General features: G+C 37.5%; 1 protein-coding gene across 1 annotated transcript in view; it reads left to right on the top strand.

Moving 5' to 3' along the window:
* PIK3C2G (phosphatidylinositol-4-phosphate 3-kinase catalytic subunit type 2 gamma) overlaps positions 1 to 12,727 on the top strand; it is a 419,757-nt gene that overhangs the window by 44,804 nt on the left and 362,226 nt on the right. Inside the window, exon 6 of the mRNA XM_075553327.1 lies at positions 7,319 to 7,389. Coding sequence (XP_075409442.1) covers positions 7,319 to 7,389 — 71 coding nt within the window. The remainder of the gene's footprint in view (positions 1 to 7,318; positions 7,390 to 12,727) is intronic.

The following is a 12,727-nucleotide window of genomic DNA, read 5'->3' as shown; positions in this document are numbered from 1 at the left end:
TTTATGCCCAGTGTGATGTCTTGAGTTACTTCCAACCCAAATTGCACAGTATGCAGTGAACTTTGATATTTTGGCAGTTTTTATCTGTAGACTCTTCCAATTACCTGCTTTACACAAAAATCCTATCATCCTGTCATTTACATCAGATAAAAGATACCAATGCATGCTTTTTCTTTTTCCCTAATCTGAGGTGTTTCATCATAAAAAATGTCAGGTTGTGCATTAGGTTACAGTATATCTATGTGGAATATAACATAATGAGGCCAAAAGAGAGTTGTTTAGGAATATGCTTTAGATCTCTTATCCAGCTCAGCTGGTGTTGACAGCTCCAGGACTATGCACCTGAATTCTGTACAAAGAAACATTTTTAAATGTAGCATGTACTCTCTATATTAATAACCTAAAGTCTTTCTAAGTATCAACAATATGGATAAGATAATTATGTTTTTTTAAATAGAAGACAAAAATATATAATTCTATTGTATAATCTGGCTTAGATACTGTATGTTGTTAAAAATATAACTTATTGATAGTAATATGCAAAGTATTAGCATTTCACTCTTGTGCAAAATAAGGTTTATTTTAAAAATGATATCCTTCTATTAATTTATTATATGTATTGAGCATGTATTTAAGTCTGAGACTTCAACATGATTTTCACACTAATCTCCAAAAAATTCAGATAAATATACTATAAAAATAAGAAAATATACTGACACAGAGGACCTATCACTTGCCCAAGGTCACAATACTATTAGCAAAGCAGGGGAGCATGGCTATAGCTAATAACTGATTCCTTATGTTAGTAAATTATATGTATATGAAGAGCAAATGGGCTTAGAATTCCTAAACTACTCTAAAAGGTTTTGGACGTGAGTTTCATCCCAAATGCTCCAATTCTGTGTGTGAGTTGTTTGCTTTGTCTTATTTTGTTTTCAGCCACAATGATACATACATTAAAACTAAAAGGCCTGGCTGTTGAGACAATTCCAACTTAACTTTTACAACGAAGTAGCACTACTGTAACTACATAGATCTTCCAAGGTCATGATCTTTGCCAAAGCAAATCCCCACGTTTTTCTTCCACAGAATGGTTGGTGTGTTTGAACAGTCATCCTATTTGCTTAAAAACTAAACATTTAATCACTGTGCCATCCAGAGCTACAAAATCTATGCACCCAACCCAAACTCTGGAGAATGATATAAAAGCATATATCAATTTCCATCACTTTTTCAGTGCTTTGCTTTTTTTAATTCAAAATAATCCTGCAGCAGAATATATATATATATATATATATATATATATATATATATATATATATATATATATTCTAAGATATATATACATATTCTTTCCCTCATATGCATATATATGATGGAAAGAATAATTGTGAGAGAGTAAAAGTTCACGTTTCACGGCTCCTATTTAAAGGGTATGAAACATGGAAAAAGCTACTTTGACTGTAAAACTCATTATACTATAAGGCTAGCCAATGCAGTATCTTGCTGTCGTTTCAATTGTCATCATGCCCAGAGACAGGCTACCCCCAGTCATCTCTGTGTCTATGATGTATAGTTATCACCAGGAATTCTTATTCTGAAAATATTACTTGTATAATAGCTAGACTGAAATATAATAAATATTCTTTTATAAATCATGGTACAACTTGTGAGCTTTGATCTCATATAGAAAATATATTGTTGGCCAAATTCAGTAATTTGTATGAAAATAATATAAATACGTTTTCTCATTCACAACTATTCCTAGCACTGACACTTCTATTTAAGAATGGGCATGGTGTCTGATGGCATAGTTTTCTTGTACATCCTCCATTCATTCAATAAATACATATTACATAACTGATTACGTACACTGATGAGTAGCTATAGAGTAATGAGTGAAATCAACAAGAGATTAGCTGTCATTGAACTTAATGTCCGGGGTATTAAAGTGGTGCAGACTCCTGATTGGAAGACAATGTAACTCACACAGACTAGAAAAAAGGCATCCATGTGTCCATTTCCCTAAACTCTGCTGCTTTCAGGACATTTTAGCATCAAATTCCAAAGGAGGAAAGTATTATGGTTTATTAAAACTACTTAAAATTTTACTGTGGTAAGTACTTTATGTATATTATCAAACAGTATTCACTCTGTTTCATGGACTAAGAACAGATATCAGAACTGGGAATGTACAAAGTATGAATCTAGGGAAATTGAAAGTCACCAAAAATACATAGAGGTCAGTATTAAATGCTTTGAAAAGCTGTTGAAACACTGGAAACACTCACTCATATATGCCATGAAATTTGGAAGACAGGTACTTGGCCAACGAACTGGAAGAGATCCTCATTTGAACTCATTCCAAGAAAGGCGACTCAACAAAATGCTCAATTTATAGGACAATATGATTTATAAAGCATGCAAGTAAAAATTTGACAATTGTAGGAGCCCATTGACAAGGAGATGCTAGAGGTTCAAGCCAAATTCAGAAGAGGATGTAAATAAGGGATATCATTGCGGATGTCAGATGGATCTTGGCTGAAAGATGTTTACTTGTGTTTCATTGACTGCCATGGCATAGACTATGTGGATCTTAACAAACTATGGATGACCTTGAAAAGAATGGGAATTCCAGGAACTTCATTGGACTTACGGGAAACTTATGCATGGATCAAGAGACAGTTGTATACCTAGAACGAGGGAATGCTACATGGTTTCGTACAAATAAAAGTTTGTATCAAGGTTGCATCTTCTCATCATATTTATTCAGTCCACATGTTAAGAAAATCATCAGAGAATCTATATCATATGAAGAATGTGGCATCAGGATTGGAGGAAGGCTAATTGGTAATCTGTGATATGCGGGTGACACAACCTTGCTTGACGAAAGCGAGGAGGACTAAAGCACTTGCTGATGAAGATGAGGATGATAGCCTTCAGTATAGATTCCAACCCTCTGGGGAAAAAAAAGACCCAAATCCTCCCATCTAGATCAACAGGTAACACCAAGATACATGGCAAGAAGATTGAAAATTTCAAGGCTTTTGTCTTGCTTGGCTCTAGAATCAATGCTCATGGAAGCCCAAATCAAGAGATCAAAAGATGAGTTGCATTAGATAAAAATAGAGGACTAATAAAAAGAAAGGATGTTACTTTGAGGACTAAGGTACGCCTGACTCCGGCCATGGTATTTTCAATCACCTCAAATGCAAGTGAAAGTTGGACTTTGAATAAGAAGACCATCTAAGAATTGTGTTACTGGAAAATAATATTGAAAGGACCACGGACTGTTAAAAAGATGAACAAGTCTGTCTCGGAAGAAGTATAGGCAGAGTGCTCCTTATGACAAGCATGCCAAACTTTCTTACATACTTTGGGCATGTTATCAGGAGAGACCAGTCCCTGGAGGAGGACAACATACTTTGTAAAGAGGGGTGGGGGTATCAAAAAAGAGAAAATCCCTAAAGGAGACAGGTTGACACCAGGGCTGCAACAATGGGCTACAGCATAAGAACAATTGTGGGGATGGCACAGCACGCAGCAGAGTTTTGTACTGCCGTGCAGAGGGTTGCTATGGGCAGCAACCAGTTCTACAGCACCTAGCAGCAACAACATCAAATAGTAGTTCATTAATTCAAAAATGCTATTGAATACTTTCCCATGCAATAGATTGTACTGGCCTTTAAGAATCACCCAACAAACTAGAGGAACAATTCAGCGAACCTATGTACAATTAAAAGTTGTAGACATTAGTATATTACATAGAAATAACATATAGTATACTCAAATATATCATAATTTTCGTTGTGATAATTTAATACTTGTTATACTTTCAATATTCAGGTTATATTTTGGTCTCAGTTGTAAGTGGTATATTTATCAAAACACTTTATTAAACTAATTATAAAATTGATTTTCATAAAAGTTTCATATTTTTTCTTTCTAAAATACATGTGGTAACCTCATCAGTTTAATATAACTGTGATCATAAACCCTCTTCATTGTCTGAATTTCTATATTTAAAATAATTTATCTTCTGTGTACACATGATAAAGAGTGAATATTTTCCTGTTTTATTCTTTAAATTTGTATAAAAATTCTTTTTTAAAATGTGTGAAAAATATAAGTAAATATATATGTAAGCAAAACATATACAAACTCTTATATTTTCTTTCTAGTACAACAGAATGCAATTGCCTTGAGATTATTTTTTCACATAATGATTTTAATTGTAATAAATATATTAACACCATTACATTTGGGTAAATACTTTAGTTTTCTAGATGTCAATAGTATTGTAAAGATTAATTCATCTAAGTTGCCGTTTCCTCAATTATACTGAATACTTTTATTCTAAAATATGATCATTTAACTCTTATGCCACAAAATTCTTTATAAAGTATATTGACCAACTTTAGAGATCAGCCTACCATTAAAAACATTTAAGCCCCATCTGATTAAAAGTGATAAGAATGATTAATTCTCGTTATTTTCAATCTTGTCACTATAAATTTTACGAAAAGTGTTGGCAGTAGAGTAGATACTAATTTTTAAATTTATTTTTTCTTATGTCTTAAGGAAATATCCACAGAAATTTATCACTGTATAATTCCAGTTATAAAGAGAAAAATCTTGCATTAACAATAACTTTCCCTGAAGACTAAAGCATTGCCTTTTGCTTTGGAAAAATAAATGGTATAGCCCATGGAAAATCTCTGAAATGATCTTATTTTTAGTGACTTAAAGTATTATATTCTAGTAAGTGATGATATATAAATTAAAAATATGATCCCCTCTATCCACAAAATATTTCTGGAAACCAGATAAAGTATATTTTAAAATGAATACTATAAGAAGGAAAAATGTAATTCATACTTTTTATATGCTTTCTTCAGTTTTAACTTCTTAGAGAAGGTGGCTGTCAAATATTGCAGTGAAAATGTTATTACCTCTGCCTTTGATTCTGTTTCTCACTTTGCATTTTCTCTTCTCTTCTAAAGTGTAATTTACTCTGGTACAAGCATAAGAGAACAAGTATGCTTTACTTTTATCACACTTTCTTCCAGGAATTTATGTCTGCACAAAAAAATAGTTCCCGCCATCTAAATAGCTCTAGATGTATATTCCTAAAGAGCAAGTCTCTTACGTATTGCATACCTGCACAACTGGGTGGTGTAATGGGCTAAACATTGAGTTGCTAACTATAAGGAAGGTGGGCTATTGGAATACACCAGATTCTCTTAGGGGAAAGGTGAGACTGCCTACTCTTGAAAAGAGTTAAACATTCGGTTCCCAAAGGGGCAGCTCGACTTTGCTCTATAGGGTTGCTATGAGTCAGAATCGAGTCAATGGCAGTGTTCTGTTTTGCTTTGGACATTTCTACAGTGGTTTTCTTTAACAGTGACAGTTTGTTAATAGTGATGACCTAACTCTCTAAGTAACTGTGTTACCTTCTTCCTCCTAACAAAACAACCCAAAATAAAAATTCATTTAATTTTGACCTTAAATCATATAAAATTATTTCCACTGCTTATAGATTGGGGTTTTCATAGCACAAAAGATACCATGTACTCCAAGCATTACTAGAGCCACTGTACTTTCCAATGTAGCAATGCCATGGGATGAAATCCTGTGGCCATCGTCTAGCTCAGAAGCAACAAAGCCCACATGGAAGAAGCACACTAGCCTATGTGATCATGAGGTGCTGAAGGGATCAGTTATCAGACATCAAAGAACAAAAAATCATATAATTGTGTGCTCACCTCCCTGATATGATTGCTGAAGACAAACGGGTGCATAAGCAAATGTGGTGAAGAAAGCTGATGGTGCCCAGCTATCAAAACCTATAGCAGCTGGGGTCTTAGCTTATAGGTAAACAAGCAGCCATCTAGCTCAGAAGCAACAAAGGGCACATAGAAGAAGCACACCAGCCCATGCGATCATGAGGTATTAAAGGGATCAGGTATCAGGTATCATCAGAACAAAAAATCTTATCATAGTAAATAGGGGTGGGGGGAGAGTGCAGAATGGAGACCCAAAGCCCATTTGTAGGCCACTGGACATCCCCTTACAGAAGGGCCTTGGAGAGGAGATGAGCCAGTCAGGGTGAGATGTAGCAACGATGAAAAATACAACTTTCCTCTAGTTCCTAAATGCTTCCTCCTCCCCCACTATTATGATACCAATTCTACCTTGCAAGTCTGGCTAGACCAGAGGATGTACACTGGTACAGATAGGAATTAGAAACATGGGGAATCCAGGGCAGATGATCCCTTCAGGACCAGTGGTGTGAGTGGTGATACTGGGAGGGTAGAAGTGGGTAGGGGGACAGGGGGAACCGATTACAAGAATCTATATGGGACCTCCTCCCTGGGGGACGGACAACAGAAGAGTGGGTGAAATGAGATGACAGGGAGGCGGGAGCGGGAAGGGAGGGTAAAAATTGAAGAGCTGATTCCAGGGGTTTAGTTGGAGAGCAAATGTTTTGAGAATGATGATGAGGGCAATGAATGTACAAATATGCTTTACATAATTGATGTATATATGGATTGTTATAAGAGTTGTATGAGCCCCTAATAAAATGATTTTTAAAATACTGTGGCCATTGTGGAATGTACTGCATTCTCTGCTGCAGATTTACAGAACACACTCATGGATTACTCATTCAGAAGTCCTGGTCAAGGATTTCACTAGTGCTTGTGTCTGTGGGTATATATAAGAGAGATAGGAAAAAGCACACATGTGGATCATAAGAATGCCATCTTAGGATCAATAGTGACTGCTCTTTCAGGAGAAAATGAAATGCTATATCATAGCTCCTAGAATCTATACCTAGTTGCCACTCATTAGCCCAATTTAACGCTCATGAAATAGAGCTCTCTCACTGTGACATCTTGATAGCATGATGTGGTAAGGCTGCCAAATGCAGGAATTAATCTGCAGACCCGGATAACTGTCAAATCTTATGCTACCAATGCATCTGTGACCTAAATGCATGCATGTCTGGAGATAGAACTGGCCCCAGAAATGCTGCACTGGTTCTCGGAGATATTCATGTTTGACCTTGCTATGTTGAAGGTTTCAGCTGTCATATAGGTTTATTTTCAACTGAAGTTCAACTTTCTGTTTTATTATTCAAACTCATACGATACAGTTAAGAATAGTCTTCTAAAGCCATTAAGACAAAGTATCAAAATGATGAATGAGGGTTATCAGAAGAGTTGAATAAAATGACAGCAGGAAGTTACAGACCTATTTTTATCCAGTACTCATTCCTATTCGCTCTTTAAATATTAATGTATTCTGCTGTCTATAGCATGAAGATGACCACGGTCAGTTTTATCTCAAACAACTACTACAATATATGCACATTTGGAAAATATCCAGGTAAGATACTTTATTTTTCCTCTCAGACTATTTCCTGACTGAATTTTCAAGTGCCAAATCACAATATTCCCCCATTGATTGTAGAAAAGTTTCTTTCATAAGTACTATGGAAGCTATTATAATTTTAATAGAAATATCCCTGTGGCAAATCCATTAATAATTTCCTAGTCTTCCCAGTTATTCAGATGCATTTCAAGAGTCACTAACACCTTCCAAAGTAATCTAATATCCATTTCAAAACATCTCTGTTGCTGGCTGTCACATTTTCCAAGGATTATTTGTTTCCCATTCACTTTATGAATTTGGGTGTGCGTCTGTTCACCAAATTCTTTGTATTACTGATTTTCATATTTTTAAAGTCGCCATATCCTACTTTATATTCAATTTTGGAACCCCCAGTGAAGGACTTGTATGTCATAAGCAGAGGAAAGTGAATTCAAATAGGCAAAATCAAGTAAGAGTAAATGAGCATGCCCTAATTTATTCTAATAATTAAATGTATGCACATATTATTTGAAAGAATAGATATGCTGGGAAGCTAAACCAGGAAATGGTATCAATGCTATGATTCAATCTCATTTGAAATTAAAGCTACCCCAAAATGAATCAGCAAAAATACATTTAAAAAATAGAGAAATTTGTATGCCTTAAATCTCTAAAGTAAAGCGTGAATTAAAACACAAAATGGTAAAAGATCTTGTTCGGTGTGTCAAGTTGGTTCTCACTCATAGCCACCCTGTGTACCACACAACGCAACAACTCGCAGTCCTGTACCATCCCCACCGTTCTTGTTATGCTTGAGCTAAGTGTTGCAGCCAACACATCCATCTTGTCCAGGGCTTTCCTCTTTTTTGCTACACCACTACTTTACCAAGCATGATGTCCTTCCAGGGACTTGTCTCCTGAGAACATGTTCGAAGCATATAAGATGATGCCTCTCCATCTTTATCTCTAAGGAACACTCTGGTTGTCCTTCTTCCCCAAGAGAGATTTGTTCTTGCGTTTTAGAAGTCCATGGTACCTTTAAGATTCTCTACACACCATGTTTCCATAGAGTCTGCACAATTTAAGGAAACCCTGAAGGAGATGAATTGATGAATTAAAACCAACAATGGATTCAAACTTACCTGTGACTGTGAGTCCAGCCCAAGACTGGGCCATGCTATCTTCTATCACACATGGTCATGATAAGTTGTAGCCTCTCAGCCTCACCCAACAACCATGACCTTCACTGGCAACTGCAGATGGTGAAAATTTTTTGGCTTCTAACTGAAAATGTGAAGATTCCATCCACATTGAGGTAGCTTTGAAGAAAGTCATGGAAATATGCTTCCAAAAATATCAACAACTTAAAATTCTGTAAAGTACAGTTTTACTCTGACCCACACTTGATCACTCTGAGTCAGAATCAATTTCATGGAAACTGCTTAACGGTTATCACCTTCAGTAAACTAGTGTACATCTCCAGGCACACCTCTCCTTGTTTTGTTTTTCTACATATCAAGTTTCATTCCACACAATCACAGAATGACTAGGGGAAGGAAAGGATTTAGCCATAATCCCATTTAAGTTTTGATTTTAAAGTTGATCACATAGATCGGGTAAAGGTTCTTATCAGGGTGGTGAATTATCAAGTTCGATTGTTTCTCTTCAACATTTCATCTAGGAAATAGCAGAGTGACAGCAACCCCATCAGGTCTGTTAAACAGTATGAAATCCTTGGATGGAGAGAGGACTGTTATGAACTGGTTTGGTGGAAGATTGTGAGCTGGCAGTCATGCCTACCAGAGCAAGGTGGTTCGCATTCTCTCCAGCCTTCGCTTTGCCCCTCAGAGAAGTTGGAGGGGGCCTGGCTACTGGTGTGGTGCAGCAGGGCAGAATGAAAAGCAACCATTTGTTTTCATAAACAGTAAAGGAAACCTGGTAGGGATGCACTAGTCTCCATGGTGCACCCCCTTCACCCTTCTTTCCAACCCCAGAGTCGGGGATCACAAGCTAGGCTGCCTCTGCCAAGGGCTGCTGCTTTCAGGTGAAAAAACAAACAGAAAATGTGTCAACAGTTAATTTCTAAGCCACAGCTAAAACGCTACCTTTCCATTAGCACTAACTGCACTACAATTATATTCCCTCTCCCTAAAGTTTATCTATATATCTATCATCTATCTATCTATATATATAGATATAGATATATTCAGGAATAAGCCCATCTTCAACTTCATAAAATCACAGTAGAACTTTGCTTTGTAGACATGAAAGTAACTCAGTCTGCCCTCAAAACACGTCTTGGGGTCTGCCTTAATTACCTAGTACTACTATAACAGGAAGGCTGCTCATGGATGCTTTTCAACAAATAGGAATTCCCCCTCTCACACTTCATAAAACAAAACAAAACTCACTTCCAATCAGTTGATTCGAACTCATAGCAACCATATAGGACAGGTAGAACTGCCCCTATGGCTTTCTGGAACTGGAACTCTTCACAGGAGTAGAAAGCTCCATCTTTTTTACTCTGGAACAGCCTAGTATTTTGAACTGTTGACCTTGTGTTTATCAGGTCAATTGGAAGGATTACACCCCTGAGGAAGTTAAAATATGAGTTTAGGGCATTAGCTCTACGGTAAGGTTTCTCTTTCTTTAGGATCTTGGGAAAGAGTTCCTTTCAACATTTATGGGCCAGGAGTTCCTTAGAGATCCACGTCAGTCTTGCAGGTCTCCACAAGATTGTAGTCTCAGTGTCCAAAGGATGTTCTCCACTCCTGGCTCCAATTTGTTGATAACAGCATTTTTCTTTGATTTTTGCTTATTTGTCTAATCTTTATTATCACTCAAAAGAGGTTGGCTCAAGATGTAACTTAATCTTGTAGACTGAAACCCGGCTCCTGCACATAATTACATCTAATCATGATTCATTTTCATCATGGAAGTCAGGATTTACAACGCATAAGATAATTACATCATATAACAAAATGAAGTATATTACATAATACTGAGGATCGTGGCCCAGCCAGGTTTACACGCATTTGGAGGGGTCACAGTTTAATCTATTTCAGTATTGTTGAAAGTACTCAGTATTTGTATTTCAGTCTCATGGAAAGATCAAGAAATTGGGAAGAGGAAGGTATGATGTCATACTTCCTACAATTCACATAGCTTCACTCGCTCACTGCCACTGAGATGGAATGAAGTGACCCTGTTGAACAGGGTAGAACTTCCCTTATGGAATTGAGGCTATAATTCACTTTGTAACTAGAAAACCACATAGGTCTCCTATGGAGAAGCTGGTGGGTTTAACCTGCTGATCTTCTGGTTAGCAACTCTTTCTCTAACGAATAATGCCTGATAGCAAAGTGCTGAACCTTGTGCGCTCTCAAGTGTCTTTTTGGATCAAGCTTTACATAAAATGCCTTTACCAACCTTTGCTCTCCCTTTCCTACCTGCCTTCTTGTTGTTAGTTGCCAGGGTCTGTCCAAATGCAGAGAGAATTCATGAGCTGTACCTGTGACCATGTTTGAGAACAATGTCGCAGCCACTGTGTCAATCCAGCGCCTTGTCCTTTTTCTTTTCTGTTGACCAGCCTACTTCACCCAGCATGATGTCCTCGTCAAGGACTGGCCTCCTGTGATAACATACCAAAGTCCATGCGATGAAATCTCATTACCTTTATATCTAAGGAAACATTCTGACTGTACTTTCTAATTCGGTCTAATTCTTTCTCATCCTATCAGTTCACGGTATTTTCAATAATCTTTGCCAACAAATGACTAAAATGTATGGATTCTCCTTCAGAGTTTCTTATTCCTTGTCCAACTTTTCCATGCGTATGAGGCAAATGAAATACCATGACTTAGGTCAAGTGTACTCTGGCCATCAAAGTGGCATTCTTGTTTTTCAATACTTGAATGAAGTCCAGTGCAACAAATTTGTCTATTGCTATATGTTATTTGATGTCTTGACTGCTGCTCCCATGAGCATCAATGGCAAATCCAAGCAAGATGAAATCCCGGATAACTTCAATTTTGATTAATTTATCATGATGTTGTATATTCTTCCTGTGGTTGGAAGGGGTGCCAGCCCCTCACCACTAATCCTGAGTTCTATAGGCACAATTTTACAGTTGAGATATATAAATATTATATTCAAGTCTTCCAGAGCATGACACATTTCATGGTAGCAATGCTCACCTCAGCCCCGCTTGGTGGTCCACATGGAGAGAGGGGAAGGGAAGGAGGACAAGGGGAAAGGAAACAGTGGAGCGAGGATGGGAGAGGAGAGGGGGAAAGATGAGAGGCCAAGGGAGGAGCCAAGAGAGAGGTCTTTATTGCTAACCCAGGCCTATATATCTTTGTTGGGGAGTGCAGCCCACTAATTACAGGTAAAGATACACATCACAGGAAGGGGTTTCACTATGGGTTATAAAGCAATGAAAGGGGGACAATCTAGGGCTATCCACAGCAATAGGAAGAGGAGGTAATTGGGAGTATACATGTGGCAAGGTGGTCAGATCCTAGATTCAGGATGGCAGCTTAACTTGGATGTCACAGAGCTGGTTTGACCTGTTCCCTGGCTCAACTGATAGAGACCATTGTCAGCAGGGTGTGAACTCCACCTACAGGAACCAAATCAATGACTTCAGGCCTGTCCATTGTCCTTAACAGCAGGGAGCAGGGCCTATAATAGTCTGGCGACTGATTGCCTTTGTACAGGATGACCATAAGCATCTGACCTCCCCCCATATGTTAGCAAAAGGCCCCTAGTGTTTGGCATGTCTTTGGGGGAGAAAAAGCTGGGAAAAAGTCTCTTTATAATTCCACACTTCCACCTATGAGGTTTTCTTTATATTGAGCAGTAATTCATACAAAATGCTTAAGTCTTTGACCTTCATTAGCAAGTGTTTCAGGTTCCTTTCACTTTCAAGAAACAAGGTTGTGTTTGTTTTGTATGACAGGTTGTTAAAGGTTGTGTCATCTGCACATCACAGATTTTTAATAAGTCTTCCTTGAATCTTGATGCTGTGTTCTTCTTTATATTGTCTAGATTATTGGATAATTTGCTAGGCTTAAAGATTGAGTAAGCATGGCAACAGTACAAACCCTGATACACACTAGTCCTGATTTTAAGCCATGTAGTGTCTCCTTGTTCTGTTCAAATGGCTGCTTCTTGGTTCATTTACAGCTTCTGTTTGAGCGCATTGAAGTCTTATGGAATTCTCATTTTCCTGGTTGTTAATCATAGTTCGATATGTTCCACCAATGAGAGGCCTTTGCATTGTCAGTAAATCTGAGTGATAATCTTTCTGGCATTCTCTGCTTTGAGCCATGACCCATCGCACATCAGCAGT

Source organism: Tenrec ecaudatus, chromosome 6 (assembly GCF_050624435.1).
Source record: "Tenrec ecaudatus isolate mTenEca1 chromosome 6, mTenEca1.hap1, whole genome shotgun sequence".
In the NCBI taxonomy this organism is placed as follows: domain Eukaryota; kingdom Metazoa; phylum Chordata; class Mammalia; order Afrosoricida; family Tenrecidae; genus Tenrec; species Tenrec ecaudatus.
This window is presented reverse-complemented; position numbering and strand designations above follow the sequence as displayed.